Here is a 25228-nt window from a genome sequence, read left to right on the forward strand (position 1 = left end):
AGAAGGAAGGGAGAAGGAAGGGAGAAGGAAGGGAGAAGGAAGGGAGAAGGAAGGGAGAAGGAAGGGAGAAGGAAGGGAGAAGGAGGGGAGAAGGAGGGGAGAAGGAGGGGAGAAGGAGGGGAGAAGGAGGGGAGAAGGAGGGGAGAAGGAGGGGAGAAGGAGGGGAGAAGGGAAATGGAAAAGCATTAGCTGTCACAGTTTTCATATAGTTGCAAATGTACCATCCTTTATCTTTTGTTTACACTTTGTTTTTATCTTTTATCACAAAATTATGACCAAATCACTTCCCGGCACCCAGTTTTATTCTAAAGAGAAAACAGATAGGGCAGATTTCAAATACGCAAACAATGAAGATAGAGGATGAAAAATAAAATCTTTTTGCTAGATTGTCAAATAAAATCCAAGCAAATTGTTAAATACAAGCAGAGAAAGTAAAATGTATTTTACTATAGCCAGCGTAACAACATTACCAGGTTTTCTTTGTATTTATGATGCTTGAATTGCTTTTGGGATATATAGACTATACCGTAACTCTGCATTGGTGTTTGACGGGACTAAGTACCCATCAAACAGAACATACACTCGGGTGATCCTGGACGAATTAGAATAGACTCACACCAATATCTGTTCCAGAAAGAGACACTTGAGTAAAATATCTCCAAGCCCTTCACTATTTAAAACAGCAGATTAAAGTCACTCCAGTTAAAGGCTGAAAAAAACATTTATAGGCTAGATCTTCAACAACTGTTAATTTGTGCAGCTCTACATAACGCCCAAAGGAACACGCCTTCTGAGCTTCAGGTTTTTGAGACCTAAGGATGTGCAACGTTGACCTACGTATTTAAAAAAGTATGRATTTTCAAAATAAGAAGTTGTTTTGAATATATTAGTTATTTCTATGCTAAACTGTAATATAATTTAAAAGTCTGTCTTCTAAATCAACACATGGAATAACTAACACAGCTAAATAGAATATAATCTTACACTCTTCAGCCAGTTTTCTGCTAAATTCAGTAGGAGTTTTACTAGGTAAAACCTACAGAATGTTCACCAAACGGCAAAAAGGCTGGTTCCTTATTTACAGTAAGGCTTTAAACCTTGAATTCAGCAAACATATGTATATGAACAATTAAAACACGATGGTTGTCTGTCAGCCCTGGTTGTGGGCTTCTTTAAACCCATCCTGAAGCAAAACTCTATCAGTAATAGAACAATATGGTCTCACCTTTGGATTCAAAAAGTAGTTTTTAGTAGTAACTTTATCCACTTCTTTTGGTGGTCCTTCTTGCACATCTTTTTTCACTGGTTCCTAGAAAATGAACAAAAACATGTAACCATACAGGTAATTGCTCCTAGTTACCTGTATAGGGGCAGGCCATCATTTTCAGAATTAAATGGTGCAAACAAATTTTCCTACAGAGATACAACCTAAAGCAAAAATAATGCCTAATCTTATGTAGAAGCACTTAAAATGTCACTGAGTAACTCTGGCATACAAATACACTCTCATATGAAGCATGTATGGACAAACCACTGTGCAAAATGTATATATACTTTCTAAATTACTATGCTCGAATACTTTAAAAATATATAGCTTTTCTCTTGGAAGACTGTTGGATAGACTACTGTGTCTAACATAAAAAGAAAATCCAATTTCCAAAACCAGGAATAGGAAATTACTTACCTGTAATTGTTCTTCCCTGAAGATATACATTGTGATAGATCACTATTCTTGGGTCTGTGCTTTCACTCACAAGGAAGGCACAGACTCAGGAAAGCCCTGAAGTCAAACACAAGCACACTTTTAGTCTTCCTCCAACCAGCAGTTTGTTCAAGTGGAAGGAAGGCATATTCCCTCCTCTACAAAAAAATTATATGGGTAGACTAATAAAAGACTTCAGACCACTTAGCTGTATATGGTGCTCAGACTAGGAGAGTATAAAAATAGTAATTCCTTCCTGCGCTACTTTTAAATCAAAGAGCTCCTTTATTCACTCTAAGCAAAGCAAAGCTCAGCCAGACGCCCTAGCTAGCCACATCCATATAGCTAACGCAGAGCTGATGTATCACAAAGGCCAGAAGACTCTGCACAACAGAATCAGAGCTGTGGACAAAGTACTTACTACACTGTACAGCTTTAGCACAACAAATTAATGCCTGGTGTTAAAAAAGTGTTACTTAAGTGCAGAGCATTTTGCTTGTTGGAATCTTGACTTGACAAGGCAGACAATTCTTTCCAAACTTATATTCCTATGTAATTATTTCAGCAGGATAAAGACCAAAAGTATGAGGAGCAATATCCTCACCCACTGGAAAACTGCAAACACCAATGTTCTAATGCAATAACTAAGACTGCCCACAACAAACAGAAAATTAAAACATGAAATAGAGAAATTGTACTAAGGGCAAAGTAGCTGGAACAGAAAGAAGATTTTCTACAGATATGGTGTAAGGATGAACTAATGTCAAAGACAAGAGTCCGAAGGTTCTGCTATTTCTTGCAGCTGGGATGCAGTTGACCAAGCCTGGACAGCAGCAGAGACAGATGGCAATCTGGGACTAGTCTGGAGTTCAAGACTTACACAGGGCTATCAATGTACCTGAAAGCCTGCCTCAGCGACTGAGAAAAACTCATTCACAYACTGAATGAGAGAGGAATTAATTTTTACAGCACGACTGGGCACCCGTATTTCACCTACAGGAAATGCTTATCAGATGAGATTACTGGAGATGAGTATGCACTCAGTATGGAGAGTCTATTACAATGAGTTTTTGGGAAAATTAAATTTAAGTATTTGTCATTAAATAAAAACACATAACTACTAACTTCTATAACTAGTAACTAAATATACATGCCTGTATATTGATGCACACAAATGATCACCCAGAACGTAAATAACACTAAATGACAAATAACTATTTGTTTCCTCTGGTTTACCCTTCTAAACTACAGTATTCTTGAAGGCAAAAAAAGTGCCAGATGGAGAGAACAATAGACCTTCTAGATGAGAAAAACCTTCAGAAAAGCTGGTTCAGAAGTAGTTTGATTTTAAAATGGGTCTTCTTATAGTGTAAATCCAGGAAATTTTCATATCCCCCCCTATATTTATTTTGGACAATATTTAATTGGTATTAGTGCACACATTGTACACTGAACTGAGTACTCTGAAAATATAACTCAAAGAAATTCTAAATGTTTTTGATGGCCTTCAATCCTCTCTCCCCCGTCTCCTTTCTCCTTTTCTGTTACTAGTTCCGTATGCAATTTGTAATGCTAATCACCACAGTATCTGACCGTCATCCCACAGTGCAATAAACTACAAAACCAACAGATGTAAGGTTGTGTTGGTTTCCTCACCTTCTTTGCCAGGGAAATAGCATGCAGTAGAGTGACGGTGGTGGGATTTTATTTTTTTTAAATTGCACACATTTTTATGCCCCTATGTAAAGAGAAAGCTGGAAGGAATGATTTGGACTTGGTGCAGAAGCATCTTCCACTCCAGGAACAGCAGAATTTCTACTCAGCTTTGCTCATGACACTATTTTTCATTATCCAGTGGAAGTAGGAGTATGTTGACAAGGCCAGGTACCACTGCTTTTACAATGGTGATACCTTGAATGACACTATTCTAATCAATTAGGAGTTTCACAGAGTAATATACTACTCCAGAGAAGGAAGAGTGTTGGAACGTAGCCTCAAGGTTTCAATGGCTTGTAACTATGAGCACCAGTACAGGCTCTGGAGCCACGTAGTMATCTTCATTGCAGGAGTGTTCAATGCTGCAGAGCACTGAGAAACGGTTTCTCAACATAACTTCTTTCAGAGATTTCTGGGTTTGTTGAAAGAAAATAAATTTGTGACCAACCTTTTGCAAGGTGCGACGTTATCCTACTGCTGGCCAGCCGGTTCTTCTAATTCATGAGGAACGAAGAAAGAAAAGAGCCATGAACCTACCTAACCTTAGTACAGTTGCTCAGGGAGAGAGARATATCACATACGTCACCTCCTCCATCCATGCACTGATAATGTGATTCAATCAGGCTTATCACTGAAAACAGAAGGGAATAGCTTCCATTTATACAACATTATCTTTTATTACAATGTTGTATATTGAAAAGGTGCACTCTGAGCTCAAAATGGTATCTGTACAAAATTATGTAACATTAGTATTCTAACTTTTTAATTTGCAGTGTAGATATAAAGAAACTAAGAGAAAACAAAAATGGTATGTGTAATCTTTAAACTCAATGTATTATCGAGATGATCTGAACAATCTCTGTGCAGAAGTCATGAATGGGCTTTGGGTTTGGGGGGGTTTAGTGTTTCTGATTTAAGGAGATTTTCATCATAGTTCATCTGATTTGCTTTTAAACTATCAAAAGTTTGGTTTCAGTGATCATTTCCTGGTTTTAGTACAGAGAAGTAACAGAATATTGTTCAATTCCATATGTATGAAACAACAATAATTAAAAAAATATAAACAATCATAAAGCAATATACGAAACACGTCCCAAAGTGAGCTTACCTGAGGAAATGACCCAATATTTTTCCATGAAAATGATTAAGGTCATTTTTCTTCAGATCAGACACAGCAGCTACAGGTAAAATGAACTACAGAAATGCTGCAGTAGGTGGAGCTCGATGCCATCGGATTGTCTATGGTTCTGCTCCTGCAGACCTGGAGGTGACCCCTTTTGGGCTATCACAGGTCGCTAGAGGCAAACACAAGGCTCCGGCATTCTTGCCGACTGGCTCAGGCAGCTTTTTATATATCTTCTTCATCTTTGAAAGAAAGGTCCTTGAAGTATTTTTGGATGAACAATTCCTCTGACTAGCTTGTTTCAAACCACTAGCAAACCACTGACAGCAGATACACTAGATCTTACCCTAAAAATTCCCAAATATTTCCACCTTCTCTTCCAAATAATTCTGGAGATTAAGAATTGTTCAACTCTGACAGATCCTTCCTTCTATTAAATTATCTGTCCATTTTATGCAGCTGTCATCTTTCCTGTCATCTTTGCTGACGTCATTTTGTAAGTCTGGAGAATTTCCAACTTTCCTCTCCAAATCTTATTGTGGAAATAGCATGAGTTGATGATGTGTACTCCTAAGGCTGTACATTTTACAGATGGAGAGTAGAGATACAATAAGCTTGCCTTTAGGTTGTACATTTTTAAAATTTTTGTTTAAGATTGTGAAAGAAGCTGTTTCCTTGGCAATTCCTGACATTTTTTTGTTTCYGATATGTCATTTGACTTCCATGTTACTGTCAAAGACAGCTGATTGACATGCTTATTGCACTCTTCTTCCTTCTAACACATCACTTCAATAGGAGCATTATGATTACAGTTGCAAAGTATGAACGTATTTTGATAAAAATAAATCAGCACAATCTCATCACAAAACACCCATTTAGTCATCCAAAGGCAAGATGAAATATATTTTTAATTATACAAATAAGTTTAGAAAGCTCTTGTGGAACACTGCATATAGAGATGACTTCTGCTGTTCTCCAGATGGAACTCTAAATGTTGATTTTACAGGCAGTATTCTAACTGAGAACTCAAGCCTTTTTTTTTTTTCYTTTTTCTTTTTTTTTACTGCTGCTGCTTAATACTGACCCTTTCTGCCCTTTCGCTAGAATGTGGAAACTTGGAACAGACACACCAGGACTAAAAGAGAATTTTCAGTTAAACACAGACTCCTAGGCAAAGGACTTCACTAAGAATATTCTGTACAAAACTAAGATTGTGCTAAGTGTAATACTATTTTAGTCCTCTGGCTTAAAAAAAACCACAATCAAATCTGCAYATATAAATATACATAAGCATCAAAGGCGAGACACCTGATTTGTTAAGGTTGTGCTGTATCATATCAGTAATGCAAAGCACTTTGCAGTCGAGAATCTCTGTTGCCAAGGGGAGCACTTGATACTACAGAGCTACTGCAGCAGCTTCCATTCCTTGGTCTCTGGTCGGATGAGGTTCTGATGTGGACGGGAAGGATATTCATCCCATTATGTTACCCTAGGTAGTTTTAATGAGGGAGGGAGCTACAGTCCTGTTAGGTCTCTCTCTGCCCTCCAGTGAACACATTACTGTCAATACAGATTTATCAGTGAAATTGGAGGAGGCAGCTGAAAAGTGAGAGAAAGGTTGTCTGCTGGTGAAGACACGAGAATAAAATTTGGAATAAGTAGATACAATTTCACCTCTGTCAGATTTCCTCTGACACCCTAAATAAAACATTTAGCACCTTATCCCAGCTAGCAGGAGTCTTTTACTGACTGTAGTACATTTTGGTACACACATCTCAGCTCATTGTGCCTCTACTCCCCATCTGCAAAATGAGAAAAATAATACTTCTTGTTCATTAACACTTATGAAGCATTCAGACATTAYAGTGATGGAAAGCACATGTACAGAAAGACTGTTATTTTCATAGCTGAAACAAGCTCAAACAGCCTGGTATTGTTTATTCCATCCGTTTCCCTCAGTTTATTGTATTCCTTTGGGGAAACCCTCTTTTTATTTCCTTGTCTCCAAGTAATATTGGCCTTCTTCTGATAAGTTTTGTCAAATAATTAATCACCGAGTCACATTAATCTTGCTTGTAATGCCATTGTTGTCAGTGCATTTACTCCACAGTTACTTTTAACCCCTTAAGCAACTACATTATTTGAACTGCCATCTTTATAGTCTCTATAGAGTCTCTCCATTATAAGGGGATCTGAAAAATGCTCATATTTGAAATGTGTCCTTAGCAATCAGCACAAACAAACAAGCAAAAAAACCTATCGCTTCTATATGACATCTCTCTTCATGCCTCTTACGCTTTTGGCTTTTGTCTGCTTCATTTACACGGTCTCTGGGCAACATGCCAGTAGTTTTAGCTTTATGCAGCACTCCCAAAGTCTTTTACTCACATTTTTGGTTGCATACTGGCAATGAAAATATTCTTCAACCTTAGCTAATGTTTTCTAGATTTTTCCCACTATTGAAGTTAAAATTACAAGTGTTCTCCCCTAAACTGCTTCCGCTGTTTCTAGAAAAAAAGGCATTTTAGATTGCCAACAATCCACCTTATTAGAAACGAATGTAATCTGTATTTAACTGAAAAAAAGAAAACCTTCTTGCACCACAATAGTGCCCATTTCCTTCTTGCATTTATTAAAGTAAGAATAGATTACAAAAGTGCTGAAAAGACACACTTAGAGGCGCAAAGGACATTCAGAAAGCAGAAAAATTTATAAACACCTATAAAGAGAATTAGTTGCTTATTTCTGCTAGTCTTACACAAGATTTCTCATTGGAATGCTATGCTAAAAACATGAAAGTTCATGAACCAAGGCAGGAGTTCCTAATAAAATTAACAGATCAATATCTTCTACAGCACAGAGTCTCTATTCAATCCAAAAACAACAAACAAAAAACGAACATGCTATTCTGTTTTATTTCACAGTGAGAACAAAGTCAATTTTAGAAGGAGTTGGGGGAAGACACAGCTGGAGAGCAGAGTCACCAGCCGCAGGAAATTCAAGGAAATGTAATTGAGAACGAATTATCTCTTTAATTACTTTTGACCAAATCAATAAAAACCATGGAATAAAAAGCATGACCACCACCACCTGGTAGAGGACAAAGAACACCAAAGTTGAAAATTACCACAAAAATAAAACACAGCCGTGTTAGGAACAATAAAAGGCCTTTTCTCTTGCAAAAAAATAGAGGGTGAGGGATATTAGTTCAATAAACAAGCAGTGCATGCAAAAGTCAATGGCTGTTTCTGGCCACTGCTCAGGGTTCTCAGTTGTGAAGACTGYTAACTCTTTGCTATGCTGTTTGAATTTCAAACACAAAGGGAATACTGCTTGTCCAGCCACTACACCGGGATTAGGAAAAAAAACAAAAAAACAACAACTCCAAAACACAAGACTCCTTGTTTCCTTCTAAACTTTGATGGTTTTCCGCACGCTTGCTTTTATTTACTCCACACCAAAGTAGGAATTACTTACTGTGTAAATTTGCTAAGGCACAGCACTGACTTGTATTACTAAAACAGAGCAAGAATCTACCTCTCCTTTGGCTACATTCCCAGATTCAAGTAGTAATAATCACTCCTGGAGGTCACAGATGTGTAGATAAGCATGGCTGGCTCTGGGCATGACTGATGAGACACAGTCTTCTGGCTAGTCAGAGACGGAGGGACTACAGGGCTATGTTGGCACCCAGCAGTAATGAAGACTCCAATGCCCATCTTTGATACTTACACGGTCCCCCTTGCTATAGCAGTTTACCACCTTTAACATACTAATCGTCACAATATTCTTGTCAAGTAGGAGTGTGTTATTATCCTCTTTGCATACATGAAGAATGAAGGCTCAACAAGATAACTGACTTGCCCCAGTCACAGAAGATGTGTACTGGGAGAGCAGGGAATTGAAACCAGGTCTCTGAAGTCGAAAGCTGGCACCTTACCTTAGTCTGGAAGTCACAGATCGCTTCCCACAATCTGACTTAATTTTACATCACTCGTCACTATCAGTGAAGAATGTTAAAGGAGACAAACTTCTGAACCTCCTCCTTTTTTCTCCACTGTGTTTTAGTTTAACTTTCCACAGCTGTTCTTCATGTGAATGCTGAACACAGAAACTAAAGAAGTGTATTTCAGGTGTACTGTTGACACCTTGTCCTCTGCCCTTTTCTCTGTCTCATCACAACTCCTTACAGACCTTAAATCCCCTGTGTTTCAAACCATCCTTTGAAAGTCTTGGCATCTGTATGTGAGCAGAACAATCTGTTTACTCAATGGGCTTACTAAGCAAAAGAAATTTTACTCTGATGTGATCTTTGCTTGAATTTGAGCTTGGAGGGAAGCAGAATGGCCACCTCCATTTATTCTTCCTGCATCTGGATTCAGAGCAAATGTCCTAAGAAGACTGGCTCAGCTGACTGGGTAGTAGCCTCTTCATGTGTTCCCCGACAGTGCTGCCTGCTTTATCAGGCTTCCCAGCAGGGCCAGTTCAGCTCAGCATGGGATGAAGTTCTGTTGTCTACTAGAACCTAAATTTAACAGAAGCATAGAAGCAGCATCAAGATGGCCTGTAGCTAAGTACTAATTCTTCTAGGCTGTGCCTCTACTTCTTTCTCAGATGTCCTGAAGTCAGCAGTCATTCTACCTGGCAACAGCAAAGGACTGCAAAATGCTAAGCAGGTTCAGGAGTCTGAGACAAAGTAAACTACTGTGAAACAATCTCCACACTGCCCTGTGCTGTCTGGAGAACCTAAATGAATTTCTGTTTCACAGAACTGTAATTAGAATTAGCAAAAATAGAAGCCTAAACCCCCCCCCCCCCAAAAAATAGTAAAGAAATCAGGCAGTTTAGGAAGATGGAGATAGTCTATACATGAGTATAAGGTATTGGCAGGGAAGAGGAAGAGCAGAGGAAGACAGAATTAGTTACTGCTAGGGAAAGAACATGTCCCCAGGAAGACAGTCTAATATTTAAAAATCAGTGAGCTAAGCCCTTCATCCAGAGCTAATATGCCATTCCAGTCCCACAGATGTTGATTATGTTCAACCTCTATAGATCAGACAGAAAAGACAGGACAGTGATGAAGGAGCAACCCAGCAAATAAAACACATGAAGATTTGGGCCTTTCCTCTCAAAAACCACACTCATGTTAGTTAGAATTTCAGTATAGAAAATTCAATGTTAAACACATTTTTTCTCCCCCAAGAACATACGTCTTGTATTTTTTGAACAGGTCTGATTAAAGTGCAGACATGCTTAAAAAGTTTATTTCCTTTTTCAGAGGAACAGATGTGACATTAGCAAAAGTACTATCATTGACCCAGCAGAGTCTCAGAAAGGTGAGCTACTTCCTATTTCTTTGTCAGACCTCTAACGGAAAAAATTTTCAAGTGACAACGTAACCCAGAGAATGCAGTGAGATATGCTATATGGTTTGAGGTGAAAGACGCTGGCTTTGGAGGTTGCTGTAGTCCATTTAGTAAATAAACGGATTTGGGGCAGAAACCATTATCATCACTGAATCTATTTCTATCCTTCACACTGAAGCACATTTTCTGAGCGGCAGTGGGAGCAAACGTGCACTACTCCTACTGGTTTTGTCGATAAATAGAAAATCTCATTCTGAAAAGATTATTAAGTGAGCGTTTTTCGTAAGATCTAAATTCATTTTAAACGCCAACAACAAAGGAAAACACACTAAAAAATGCAGCATGACAGGCTTCCTGGCACAATTTTCTCAAACAACAGCTGGCCCAATATGCCAGACTCACAGGAAAGAAAGAATCGGCTGTACTTTCTAAAGGACGTTATTTCAAACAAGACAGATCTTATAAGTCCCTTGATCTTAAGAAAGAATAACATAAGGATAGGGAAACTATTGGTAGAATGAACAACTAATTATGGTGAAACTTGCCTCTAGAAGGAATTGCGGATGCATAAGCAAGCCCAGCTTTGCCTTGTAAACAGAACGTACAGTGGATCCGTCACAAACACTTCTATCTCGAGCTCTGAGTTACTTTTGTAAGTGCTTTTAAAAGACTGCTTTCATGTAAGAAAGTCAATTTCAAAAGTATTAGTTTTATGTGGGTGATTTTGCCGTACTGATGTTTCAGAACACCTGATATTTTATGTTAGTAAGGTTTATTAGAATTCATTACATCCATCTGTAAATAATAAAAAAAAAAAAGGGCTTAAAGAAGTTTAGTGGTACTTTGAGTCAAATCACTGGATGTAAAGCTCCTAATTATGTGAGCTAGCTTTGTGTCTACCTAGTATTGATTTCTAGAATACCTGAAGAGATATACTTTTCTTTTTAAACATATATATTCTCTATATTTCTTAATTTCTCTAATACTAATAGCACTAATATAAAGACACCCTCAGAAGAGATGAAAGAATCACCTATGATCAGTGCATATGAGGCAAAGCACAGGAGCACTCCTGGCTAGAACACAGCAGCCTCATGCAGCAGCCACAGGGGCTTGCTGGACTTCAGCCTAGTGCTCTGACACAACACCTTAGTTGGTGCATCTTAACTTTCCAAAAGCTCCCACCTACACAAAGCCAGGTGAAGTCTGGGAGCCTTCTAGTGTGAATAGCAATTTGCTAGAAACCTCAGAGTGGACTAAACTGACCTCTGGGCAGGCAGAGGCAGAAGTGCACCATGCCTTGCATATAAGACCAAAGTGATTTTCAGAAACRGTTGCTAAAGGAGGATAGACAGGACCAGCAGAGGCTGGGAACAGCAACGGAATGGAAAAGCTCGCGTTTATATGACAGTCCTTAGCTTGCAGAGTCCTATGACAGTCATCGCTCACAGACAGAGCCTACAAAACCTCCAACTTTACAGTCAACCAAACATTTATTTTGGTGCAAAATTTGGTCATTAACATGGCTGAAACTGGTTACTCTCAGATCACAGTACAATAAGTTTAGCTGCTTGTGTGTGGGCAACTGAAAAGCTAGAACTGCTCATAGCCAAAGCCCTAAATCACTGTAATTTACCATCATTTCAGACTGCATGACCCTACCTGCTTACAAAGAACATCCTATAACGTCTTTTGCCATGATTCTTCTCTAGAGAAAAGCTGTGAATAACCGGAACAGCCATGGTGATTTTTGCTTGCATTTTTATACTAATAGGATAATAAGACAAGCCAATATTCTTCATCTCTATCCTATGCTTTGCTTTGGCCTTGCTATATTAAAAAGAATGGAAAATACTGAACCATTTTTGCAGTAAAACAGAGAAAGGTCTCTTAGTAATGAAATTTCTTCCTATGCTGAAGACCAAAGGTGTCCTATTCAGCATTATGCAAGAAAGATACGTCTTGGATTTTTCCAATTATAGACTATTTGATTTATTCAGAACTAAGCTGGGAACATCAATGATGGGCTATTCATAAATGAGACACATCTGATTGTGATTACATTCACAGCCCTTGAAAATTGCTATAAGGAAATTTACGGTCTAATTGGACAATGAATACAGCAATTTTGTTATCTTTCACTGGCTTACATTTTAAAGAATTTTTTCAGACTTTTTTCCCTATGCTGTTTTAATTCAGCATAAAACAGCACAGATAACTTGTTAGCTATTTCAGAAAGTGATACTCATTTATTTTCTCCTATTTAGAATACAGWACACTAAGCTGTGTTTTTAAAAATGTAAATCACGGCCTTCAAGAAACAAATGAAGTTAGTTAACCCACATGAATGTGCACAGTGCCCATATGTCCTAGTATTTAGCAAAATATGAAGCAAGAATTGTAGTTTAAGGTTGGACCTTAAAGTTTATTTGTAGGAACATCTCAAGGTTTGAATGTTATAATGAAGACTTTTATTCCAAATTAAGATTTACTGAAGTTTGCTCTGTTTTCCCTTTTTTTCTTCACAATGCCCCAACCCCTGTGACTTATTCTTAAATCTGCTCTTCACAGAGTGACCAACTTGTATTTTTGGCACCAAATTGTAACTGGAAAGAAGGGTGCTATCCTGGTTCTCAGAAGCTTTGATACTACAGAAGTGAGCAGCTTGGCATAATCCCTTGTCACTCTGTCAGCAAAGCAACCGAAACAAATAAAGACCATCACTAATTCTGAATTTAAGTCTTTTATTGCTAATATAAGATACAGTAAGACTGTCTGGGAAACAATTTCCCGGAAGCATTCACTCACATGAACAGATAAAGTTACTAAGTCCTGTTGTAGCAGACAATTAATTTGTTCTACATACCTAGTTTGGTAAAAAGCTATAAAGTCTAGCACGATCTTAATTGATCTGAAACTGTACTTGCTTTATTTAAGGGTCTGAGAAGTCTTAGGAATACCTCAAGAATCTCATTTGTAGACATTCCATACGGACAGACTAGAATTAGCTGTGGGTCTATGACACATTTTAGTGAAAAAGCATTGTCTTAGTCTTGGAATAAATTCATAAGCTAACGTGTTCTTTTTCGTAGCTCTGGCTTTGGCCGTGTAACACCCAAACCTCACCTAACAGCAACCTGAAGATGCTGGGGAGGCTGGATAGCAATACTATGGTTGGAGGAGAAAATGCCAAATCTATAGGGAAAGATTAAGCCAGAGCTTGTCAGAGCAATTGTTTCACTTGTATCTTACCAGCTCTCTAGTGGCACTTTAAAAGTTTTTATTCTGGGATCACAGTGACTCACATGTTTCTGTGAAAGAAAGAAATGGAATGCCAGCATCAACAGAAAGCTCATCTGATTAAATATCACTTCCTTCCATCTATGGCTTTGCTAGGAGGACTTGTGTGCAGGGGAGTTGTGCTGACAAACGGACTGCTTTCCAAGTAAGAAATCTAAATGAGTTATTACTCAGGCCATATAGTTATCAAAACTAGCCAATTTTTCCAGCCTACTAGCTGATACCTGTAGATCTTGAGCTTTGGGCAAATGAACATTACATCCAGTTCAAGGAAGATGGAAGGAGGGAGGAAATCATTTTCCAATGTCTGCTAAGACTAGGTAACTAGGAAAAAAAATCCTGCAAAGAAATGTTAGAGAGAAGTTTAGTAACAATAATTCTCTTCCACCATCATACAGATATAATATATATATTAAAACATTTTTAAAGGGGATGAAGTCTGCAGGTTCCCAACCACATCAAGAAAGATAATATTTTGATGCAAAAATTACTTCTAGAGATTGTCTCCTCTAGGAACTCAGGCAGAAAGCAGAAAGATAATTAATCAGAAACTCTAAGCAGATTGGCAACTACTAGTCTTTTGTTTGGTGTTACTCTGTATGCAGTGATATACCTAAGGTCAGAATGTAACCTGCCATATGGAGTAGCTAGACAATGAGAATAATATTGTAGGATCATTATGGAATTCATCTATCATTTTTTAGAATTATACTCTGTCTTTCAAAATTAAAACTTCCACATTTATTTTGCACACTGTCTAATCTTTCGGATATTCCAAATCATATTTTAAAAAACTCAGATGATTGAGTTTGTATAATGAGAAATTTAATGACCTGCAAAATGAATAGGGTACATCTGCCAGCCCTAAAAAAGTCAGTTTTTCACCACATGCATCTCACAATATGGGAATGACAGTTCCATTCTATCTTTGTAAACAACTACTCCACTTACTTCCCTAAAACAAATATGCATTTTTGGATGCAATTTGAAGACTAAGATTATTAAAATGCTTATATACTTCTTAAAATATTTTTCTGACAGCATTTTAAGTAGAATAAASAGAGTATACAATGACTGCTGTATAAATGGATGCTCTCCCCAGGTAAATTGAAAACACAAAACTTACAACCCCCCCCCCCCCCAAATTCTGAATCACTGTTTCACTATCACTCAAGCATATTTTGGTCAAAGGGTCAAATTCATTGCTGGAATAAAGAGCCTGATTAAATTCATATTCTGACAGGGATAAATATGGTCCATATTGCAAAAGCAGAATGAATGTGTACTCACAAGCTGGCTGACACCAACCACTTCCATGGTAAACACCACACAGATGAACCATGTTGGAAAAAGAATCTTAGTGGCTAGATTTTATGCAAGATTACAGAGTAAGCTTTARATCTGAAGCAAAGCTCAAAATATCCTGTATTTCTATATCAAGGTCTTAGCAAACAGCATCTTCATGGGTTTTAGATGTAAAATACTGAACTAAAAAAATCCCCTCTTTTTATTATCTATTAGTAGTTCATACTAAAACATAACCACACACACATACATCACACGTACATTCTCCTCACTCACTTCTGCCTTGTAGGCACTTCATCAGGTGATGTTGGTTAGTATTCTGTCATAGATTTGATTAGGTTAGCTGCATATGAAGCCTTAAACCACTTAATCTGTCCCCACAGTTTTTTGGTAAAAGAAATTCAGCCCAAATTGCTAACATTTGACATACACGTAAGGGAATAAGCCACAACTATCCCACCAAATCTTGATTTTCTAAAGGACAGCTATTTTCAGAAATATTTTGCGACAGCACTGCCAGCTGCATACACAGACTGTATTACATCTGTGGCCCATTCTGCTCAAGCACTGTCTTTGTTTTGATTTGCTATGTTGTATTCCATTAGTTTTAAGGCTGTTTGTCATACTGCCATTAAATCAGTGTTTTCAAGCAAGCGTCTTCTAGCTGACCTCAGAGCAAAACAGTACAAAGACTTACATTCATGCAATTTGCCATCACAAGCAAGAGGTGCTTCAAAGCCTTACTCCAAAGCCTGCATCTTCCACAGCTAACTCCCTCTGACTTGCCAATTACTGTCATGCACCGATTCAGATCTCAAACATCTCATGTAGATAACACAAGCTAACATTAATTTAGGAGAACAGCTAAAACGAACTATCTGAAGGGAAAAAATTACAAACACAATTTTACCAGAAGCAGCTTAAGAAGGAGGGATTGGAACTTTTCTGATGAGATATAATTGATCACTATTTGGAAAATGTTATTTTTAATATTTTTTTTATCTTCTTTCTCTAAAAGACAAAGTGAACTCACAGCCAGCAAGAGTGAATTCTGACTGTCAGACAGCAAAGTTGGATGAACTCAGTACTGTCAAGCTTTTTGAAAAAGCCAGAAAAAAATAATCCCAAGATTTCAGTTGATGAACCTCAATAGGAATCATAAAGATCCTGCCAAGGTTTAATTTCTCATTTTTCATGGATTAACATCACTGTTTATAGCTCAGGCTATAGTGACAGTTGCTATAGCTCAGTTGCATAGTGACACAAACTCTATACAGGATGACAAGAAACAAAACCAACTAAACAAAAAACAATTCCAGAACACAGCAATGCCTCTGATGGGAGTTCAAAATGAGCTTATTTTACAGAAATCCACCTATGAGCTTCACCAAAAGACTATGGCAGCATTTGCCGAGGCAGAGCTTGCGGGTGAAGTGCCCGAGAATCCTTCAGTGACGATACAACTGTCTGCACACAGCATTCAGCTCCCTGAACTGTAATGAGCAATTTGTCTCACAGCTTTGATCCGCTGTCAGTTCAGCTGACAATGATTCCAAGAATTATTTTCTAACATTTCAGGGTAACCTAACAAAAAAAACCCCAAAGCACTATGTGGTAGATATCTGTAGATAATTATCACCTGCTGCTTGTGTTAACAGAAATGTTAAACAAATTCCTGTTACATGACAAAGGCTTTCAATTTCTTGTATGCATAAATATGTGACCCTAGGATGTAACGCATCCACAGGGTAAAGCAGCAGAAAGGACGGAGTATTCCAGCCATATACTTCAGGCTAATACTGTGATAGCCCTGTTTATTTCAGAAGCTTCCTTATGGAAAAAACTTCCTCTGTACAACTGAACAGATCCTTTACTTGAACAATTTGCCCACTTAGAACGTTCAAGACTACAGTGAGATCAGTTTCAAGTTTTTATAACGATTGAAAACTATTGGATTAGAAAATGTTATCTTGTTTTTCGCTTTTGTTTTTAATTACAAGACAATTGTTATGGATTTTAAATTATTTTGTCAAGGTAATAAATGCACTGTATAAAAATCATGAACATTTCTAGCTCTGCCATAACTGATCCACCCTAAATAGAGCAGTAAAGACCACCTTTAGAAAATATTTATGAAGGGAATATAAACTGTAATTAAATTCAGTCCTACTGTTATCCTGCAGATGGATCACAGTCTATCTAGTTCAGCCCTTCTGGGCAAAGTCTCTGTCAGTAGTTGTGGCTTTTGCTGGTCATGCTTGACCACTGTGACCTGATGGTGGCCACACCATTCTTTGCCAGCCAGCCAACCTGCCGACATGATTACACTGATAGAAAGTATTAGTTCTAAGAGCTGCCAGTCACAGACTTCTGGTCCTCTACTATTTCCTATTCCCTTGTATTAAGGCATGTGACTGGGAGAAGGTTATGTGACAGGAGAAGGGCATTGCTGCTGGGCAAGAACTGTGATTTCACTCTCCCAGAGGTGCCGCAGGTGTTAGCTCAGGGCCAAGGACATAGCAGAGTGCATTCACAGCAGCTGCGATTGGCCAGAAGCTTCCACGAGTTCTGTAATTTACTGTAATCAAACTTAAGTTGCAGCAGTTAAAACAACATTAAAAAAACTCAATAGTTTTACAGTCTCTTTATTCAAACATACGGATTGTTATCTGGAGCCCAATATAATACAGCAAGAATTTTTATCATTTTTGAGGAAGGAAACTTGCTCTGAAAAGTCCAGATTGTTCTTAAAAGGTAAAATTTGTAATGGATGCAGCATATGAAAGAGTAATTACAATCTGCTTGGATTAGCAGAGAGGAAGCTTAACCCTTTAACAATAATTCATTAAGAAATCAAGTTAAAAACTCCATCCTAAAGCATCACAAAACAGTAAATAGCCAGATTACAATAACACAAAAGTCACATATTTTCACAAAATGAAAGCTTACAAAACCAGTAACTCCCTTCCCCAATGTACAGAATCCAGAGTAACATTATATCTATTACCTCTATTCCCCATACCCTGCTTTTGAGCTCTTAATGTAAAATGTGACAGTTATATAGCTGTCTAATTAACTTGACTATTGTCCGCTAAAAATACTCTCTATCTTAGCTCTCCTTTATGCAAATAGCATAACATTAATTTAATGGAAAGGTCACATTATACTACAAGGAATGTAGTGACATTCTATCATGTCCTTCTTCCCTGCTTCCAGTCCTCCCCCCATTACAGTTTTGCATTCAACACTTTTTCTATAGGCATTTCATGAATAATGAGAAGCTACTCCAGCCACAGAAAGCACTGCCTTCCACTGTTTGTAATTTAAGATACATCATTCTGCAGTCTCAAGTGAAACAACACCAACTCGATTTTACAGAAGTGTTTTTTTCTCTGCAAATCCACCCCAAGCTTCAAATATTGTACTTCTTCCCCTCACTGCTAAACGACTTCATTCAGTTTGCCTGCACAGGGAAACATTCCAATCTAAGAACTGGTTTCAAGGTTTTTGCATTCAGATCAACTTACCCCAAAGTTATTATTCTCTACATGAGAAGGATGAGTCCTCCAATGTTCTTCCTCTGCCATGCAATGCTTGAGGGGAAATAGTGAGGTGTCCTGGCTAAACTTCAAATTGCTTAACTGTTGTTTCCTCACTTAAATTCACCCTTCTTCCTTTTCCAGCTGAATTAATTATTCTTCATCACTTCCTATCCTAACCTGTCAAAGAGTATTGCTCTGCTCTATTAACCAGAGTTAACCAGAAGTGGCCGATATGACCTCTATATTCAGTCTGCGAAGTGATTTTGGCATCATTTGGGGTAAAAAGTGATCTATAAATACATTATCCTCCCGAGAAACGAGCTCAACCCAACATATCAACAAACATATCCCTGCATTCCTATTGTGGGTCAGATCTTTTTCATATGCACACTAAAACCTCCATATTGTTAATGTTCCTCTGCCAATAATTAAATAACTACCTCTTTCTACTAATAGTGAAAACTTCCATAGAGAGGTTCCTAAATTCCACATATGCAAAAGAGCTCAGTTTTTGCATCTGAACCATTTTCTAACATTTTTGGTACACTTACCTCATCCCTGACATAATTTCACCAAACACAATATTGGAGAAATCCTCCATCAAGTGGCAAGATCAGCATTAACATTCCTTGCGCTACCAGAGTGACGCAACAGAGTAGGAGCCAGGAACTGGTCCATGAATTACAAAAGCCAGTGTTAACCTTACTGTCCAATGYGAGTTCTAAATAGAACAAATTACGCCCTTAGACAGTTAACTATTTACGTCTTACATAGCACTTTAGTCAAATCTCCAAATGTTTTTAGGAAGCATCTTTGTCCCACTTTTCCCCCCAAAGTAACCATTTGACAAAACGTTTCCATTTACCAAAAGTCATTTTAACTGCCACACTTCAGCCAGGGGAGCACTAAGTTCTGCAAATACATGGAACAGTCTACTCCTTTCATTATTTAACCTTAACAGTATTTTTATGCACTAGTTAGGAGAAGCAGACATTAAACCTGTTAAAAATCTGAYGTTTTGAATATCCACTGGAAAGTGTCACCTTTGTAACGCACTTTCCTGCCTCAGGCCTGATACTCCAGATCAATTCCCAAACCTGGGTAAGCAATGCAATTCACTATAATGACAATTCAAGCTGTAATCACAGAAGTGTAATGCACCATGACTGTACCAGCAGCCTGACATTTGGCAAGTTTACTAAAACCTTAATAACAATGCATTATTACATTTGATATGCTTCCCTTAATTCATTATGGAAGCAGCCTTTAGGAACAGACATTGAACTTTTGAAATCGATTAGACTGTTTTGAATTTAATAGCATGAAGATCGTGTGGACCTTACTGGTTAGCTGCTGTTTCAGARATATGGCAAACTAATTCAGTGATCATAAAGCTGTTATTTCTATAGAATATAACATTCTCAGGTAGCTAGGCTCAGGTTAGGAATTCCGCCTCACATCTAACATTCATGTTAGAAAGTAAAGCTACTACTCTTAACCAAATAAAAACAAAGCCCAATCTAAGAATATAATTTTACGAGCACATGATTGTTTTCCATCTTTCTGTTCCCATTTATATCGCCATTTTTGTGTCTCACTTTCTGAAAGATAAAGCAGGAACACCTGCAGGAGTAACCAAGAGTTCAGAAACAGAAAATCCTTAACTATGATACCAAGTTTGTTATTTTCAATAATTATTTAGCTAAGATAATTCGCTTCTCTAAGTTGCTTTCTCCAAAGGTAAAAGAGAGATAAGAACTGTTTGCCAGTTTCATAAGGAATAACATTTCAACAAAACTCTGAATACAAAAAGTGCTTAAATGTTATGATTAACAGTAATAAAGCCAACTACTACAGCACGGAAGGTCTGATACTCTTCTAAAATGGCCACAAATAGCCAAGAATTTCTAGCAGACACATGACTACAGTACCAGAGGAAATCACATACAAGAATAAAAAGTAAAATTGAGAAATTCCACATCAACTACAGCTCTACCRTGTGAGCTAAATATTCTTAAGTATTTGGTTGTCAATATTGTTATTCTTTTCTTAGAGTTACTGCAAAATGATGTAAYAGAAGTTTTTACTTCTGTTTTATTCAGGGACATGTACAAATGAAAAGTATTTAAGTTTCTCAAGAATGGCGAGTCTGACATTTTTCAATTTCTTAGTGAGGGTTCTTAAAAATAAAACCCAAGTTAAAAGAAACATATTTATGTTTCAGTCTAACACAGAATGAGCCTAATTAACAAATCCAACAGCAGTCAGTGTATCGTCTAAGAGTCTAATCTGACGTAACACCTGTTGAAGAAGCTAGAAAAAGACCTGCTATTGCAATTTAGGCTTATATCTGAATTTGGCAAAACGCATAAAATTGAACTTCGCTTTCTTCGCAAACGATCTGCTCTATTCCAGTCCTGTTCTTGATGACACCATTATCTATCACTTCACAGCCTTCATTTATCTTTCATTCCACTCCTACTTTTACTGCCACTCTCACGTAACTGCTTCAGACCACTATTTCTGTCATGAAAAGCTATACCCTTTTCTCTCACTCCTTAGCCAAATTATCCACAGTCCACTTATTCACCACTTTCTAATACACCTTCAAAAACCACRTGTTCAAACTTAATAACATTTAATAACTCGTACTTAAAAGCAGCAATAGAACAGAACGGTATGTTACCATTACAAGTGTCTGTTGGGCAAATGCCTCCTTAGATGGGTGAGAAGAAAATCATGAAAGAGTATATATATGGCATTAGGCTGTTCATTTTCAAACATTCTCTAAGTTTGTTTGCCCTTTGCAACAAAAATGCATCTGTTACTATTTTTTGAAAAGGCAAAACCATAACAAATACTTGAGAAACTCATTCTATTTACTGGAGATCAACATTATCCATAAAACTTGTACTTACCAGAGTTTCAGCTGCTTGTTGCTAGAAGTGACCTTGGTAAATGCARGAAGCGCACATCAGCCTTCATCATGAAAAGTGAAGCAAAGATGTTGCCTCAGATGGATAACATGTATGCATTCTGTCCTGCCTGATGATTACCACGCTGAGAGTTCACACATGTTATCAGTGGAGAATCTGAAGCTTGTTAGGAAAAGCCATTGGTATAACTTCCATGTTAGTTCCCCATCCTCTCCCACAATGAGCAAAACAGCTACTTTCTTGTATGTTCATTCAAGAAAGAGGAAAAAGAAAAACCTCACAACTTCTGCCTGCTCAGCACCAAAGGAAAAAAAAAGAATACCCTTTTACCTATTAAAAACAAAAACAGGAAACCTGACATGGCTAACCAGAGAAGAAAAGCTATTTGCAAAATCTACCTATGTTAATTAAGTACAAGAAATCTCCATGGAAACTTGATTTAGGCATAACTGTAAACCCATTTTAATGATATGGAAAGCTTTAAAAGTTGCATTGCACACTGATGACATTAAAGTCTTTCAGACATTCCTTGACGTAGGTTCAGCCAGGTCTCTCAGGGGTATAAGATGAATGCACCCTATCATTTACGTAGCACGCAGTAGAATCTTTCTTACAACATGACATTATGAACTCTGAAATTGTAATCACAGAGTAACTGAGCTTGCAACTACTCTTTTGTTTTTACATTATCTGCACTTAATATCTTTAATATGTTTTGGTGATAGCAAGATGATGAACTGTAGCTATACGATAACGTGCAGTTTTCCAACTGTTGACAGTTTCTCCTGCACAACCTATTTTCTTCTRTTGTGTCCTGGAGCATTTCTAGCATCTAAATTTCTAGCCAGCTGCAAACAGCTATGACCTTAGAAGACAAAAAAACAAAACAAAACAAAACAAAAAAACTAGAAAAACTGAAGGAATATTCCCTACTTTCTTCAAAGTGAAAAGTTTTTMTGTATTAACTCTCTTGCATTCAGGAAATCTATTTTGTCCATGATCTGCAATAGATAACCAATATTATGAAACCATGGTGCAATCTATTACCATATTGCAACAGAAGGGTAAAGACAAGYACATTTTTGCAGATGCTTTTAGTTTTCCCTTTGATTTTCATATGTGGGGCATGCATTGCAGATATAGCYTGACAAGAAAAACTTGGACATAACTTAGTGTTACTCATCTTGGTTCTCAGATAATTTTTCATCTGAAATGATGAAAGGCCATTCAAAGGCCAAACAAAACAAATCAGGATCACGGAGGAAGCTCAAAGTCTGAGCCTCATTGCTACAAGCTGTCTTCTGTATCCTCCCTTCTCTTTGTTCATTCCCTTGGTTCTATCTGAAACAGTAGCCCATATGAACACTGTAATTCCTGAACTGACAGACTTCTTACCATGATGTGGTGCAGCTGAAAAAGTACAAGTGGAAGGAATGAGTGGAAAGAACTTATTAAGTCAAATATGAATTAATCCTTGCAGACAAAACACGACTCTCAAAGTTTTCACTTTCATGCTGCAGATATAGGTTTTTCTAATTGTTAAGGGGATGCTAAAATATTTGCCAACAAAAGACTCTGAGACCATCTCTAACAAGTAGTTGCAAGATGTTGAAGGGGCCTAATTTTGCCAGCCAATAATCTACTTAAATACCCTGAGGGGTATTTGAATCTGAGTAACTCTATCAATGATTTGCCACTCATGAGTAACGGGGTTCCTACCGCCATCCCAGCAATAAATCACCATATATTCTACCTTGTATAGCTAATACAGAAAAAAATACTCTAGAAAGTATTGTTGTTGGTATTTCATAGCTTTTCATCTCAAAGCCAGTTGAGTTGTTAATAGAAATAAACATTGTGTTATACTCTTTCTCATCATCTGTTYGTTGAAATTTCATGTTGCCTAAATAGGAAGTTTCAAGGTATTTCTCAAGCATCTTCTAATACATCATAAGGAAGTTTTGTTTGTTTGTTTGTTTAAGACCAAGGCATACTATTTCTTAGATGCAGGTGTGAGACCTGGCTTGATCAAATGACCATTGGTCCATACTGATTTATCAAATCATATTGGTTTATCAATTCAGAAAGCATTAGAAATGTCCCCACATCAGTGCAGTCTTGCCTGACCAGTTTGCCCATTTTGGAGGTACTAGTAAGACTACAGCCACTAATGTTTTCCTGGTCTTCCCAGGGTGACAGGGAATTATGACTGACCTTTGCAACAGCAAGCTGGCAGGAAAAAGGTTCTTTGCATTGTAAGTTCTGCCTGGCATAGAATAGTTTGCAATATGTGCTTTAGTCTTTTGGAAAGCACTGTTTTATATTGGAAACCTAACAGATCTTTAACTGCAGCAATACAAATAAYGTCAATGTAATTTCTCTTGAAAGAAATCGCTCTGTTTTCTTCTCCAGTTTTCAGTGAAAACCTTTCATTGCTATGCTGCTGTCAATCTTATGTAGTGACCTATTTACCTAAAGCACAGAATTACAGAACAGAATCTTATCACAAGTACAGAGCCGGTTTTGACACTAATGATACTGAAGATTTTATGGACTTGGATTCTTCACTCCTTGGTCAGAAAGGCTACCTTTCTTTCATGTAGAAAGTCAACAAGCCACCCCAGAGGTTTTGCAAATGAATTTGTCATAGYAATTAAGGGAAAGAAGCTATATGAACATGATAAAAGGTGACTAATATCACCATGCACTGCTACATTAAGGAATCAGAAAAAGACCTTTAACACATTGCTCTGAACACTTAGGAAATCAAAAATACTGTCTGGAAAGCGACATTCTTTGACTTTCAATGAATCAGTGCCGTCTGCAATGTGCATCCGACCTTTGAGAGGGAAAAAAACCTCAAACCAAACCAAGTAACTTACAATTATTTGTAATGGAAGCTCAAAGGGCTCAGTCATGCAATATGGGTACATTCTCATACTAACACAGTGCAGAACCCGTCAGCCCCACAGGGAATCCTCCTCACCCCCAACAAATTTTAATAAGGCAAGAATCTGAAATCAGTAGGGAAGCTGCTTGGTCTAGCTGCTCTGGTTAAGATGAATGACCCACTCAATTTCTCAGAATATTTCTAGAAAAGATTGCAGCAGGGAGCAGATGGCATTTGTAGAAAGCCACCACATACAAAACACATCTGAAAATGCTAAGATGCTAGTGGGGATAAAAGTGGAGATAACTGGCCAACCTAAAAACCATGGGGGTCACAACATCCACATCACTGTGAAAGTGGGCCACCCAGTTATGCYTGGATAATACTTTACAGGATGGGAAAAAGAAATCTCATCTGGTCTTTTAAACCCCAATATTATACCTACTGAGCTTCATCCCTCAGTGTCTGGGAGTGTTTACAGTTTTCAAGGGGTTTATTTTGTTCCAGCTGGTTGCAGTGGAATGGAATTCTTTCCCTGGATCAACCCTGGCTTTACTTAATGTTTTTGTTATAAGATAGATACCACATTCACTGTATAACCATAAAACAGCAGACTTTTCCTCTGCAACAGTTAGAATATTTGAATACAAATTGTAAGTTTCCAGCGTTAACAAATTTACTTATTAAAGACACAAAAATGCATCAATGAACACAAAGCATTTCTGAACATACTTGTTGTCATCAAGCATTTAAATAGTATCCTAAATGTACAGTTACTACACATAATATCCTATGCCCATATCATTTTGTGTAACCCTCCCGGCATACTTACTCAAATATTTTTAGCTCTTTTAAGATCTTATTTTTTGATAATATCCATTTAGAAAGTAGCATTTGCCAGCAGATATTAGGATGCATGAGAACATCTACTCCAGTCCTGTTGAATTCACAGTGGTTTTTATCATCTTCTTGCTGTTTAGAGATTTTACTGTCAGTGTTCACCACTGTTAATCATCAGCCGCRCTTGTGGCTGAAGAAAAAGCTAACTTAGAAGGCAGAGATGACAGCAAATGCATTAATCAAACAGATCACCCTTCTGACTACCAGAATGTTACCCCCTCATACACCCCTAGTTAGATGTATCCAGTATCTACAATCTTCTCAATTATTCAGAATAGTATGGAGTCTGTCAGGTGTGGGGGTGGCTGGGAATGGGGGTAATAGCTCATAAAAAGCAAAAACACAGGTAATACAAAGTATTTTTTAAATTAGGCTATAGGAATATACTTTTGTTCTAGTATCTCTGAAAAATGCTTAAGTAGATTTCTGCAGAGCACATGGGCTTTAT

General features: G+C 37.6%; 1 protein-coding gene across 1 annotated transcript in view; it reads right to left on the reverse strand.

The window, feature by feature from the left end:
• CCDC60 (coiled-coil domain containing 60) overlaps positions 1-25228 on the reverse strand; it is a 67346-nt gene that overhangs the window by 39939 nt on the left and 2179 nt on the right. Inside the window, exon 2 of the mRNA XM_026075228.1 lies at positions 1226-1309. Within this exon, the coding sequence (XP_025931013.1) occupies positions 1226-1309 (84 nt within the window). The remainder of the gene's footprint in view (positions 1-1225; positions 1310-25228) is intronic.

This window comes from Apteryx rowi, unplaced genomic scaffold (genome assembly GCF_003343035.1).
Source record: "Apteryx rowi isolate R43461 unplaced genomic scaffold, aptRow1 scaffold_40, whole genome shotgun sequence".
In the NCBI taxonomy this organism is placed as follows: Eukaryota; Metazoa; Chordata; class Aves; order Apterygiformes; family Apterygidae; genus Apteryx; species Apteryx rowi.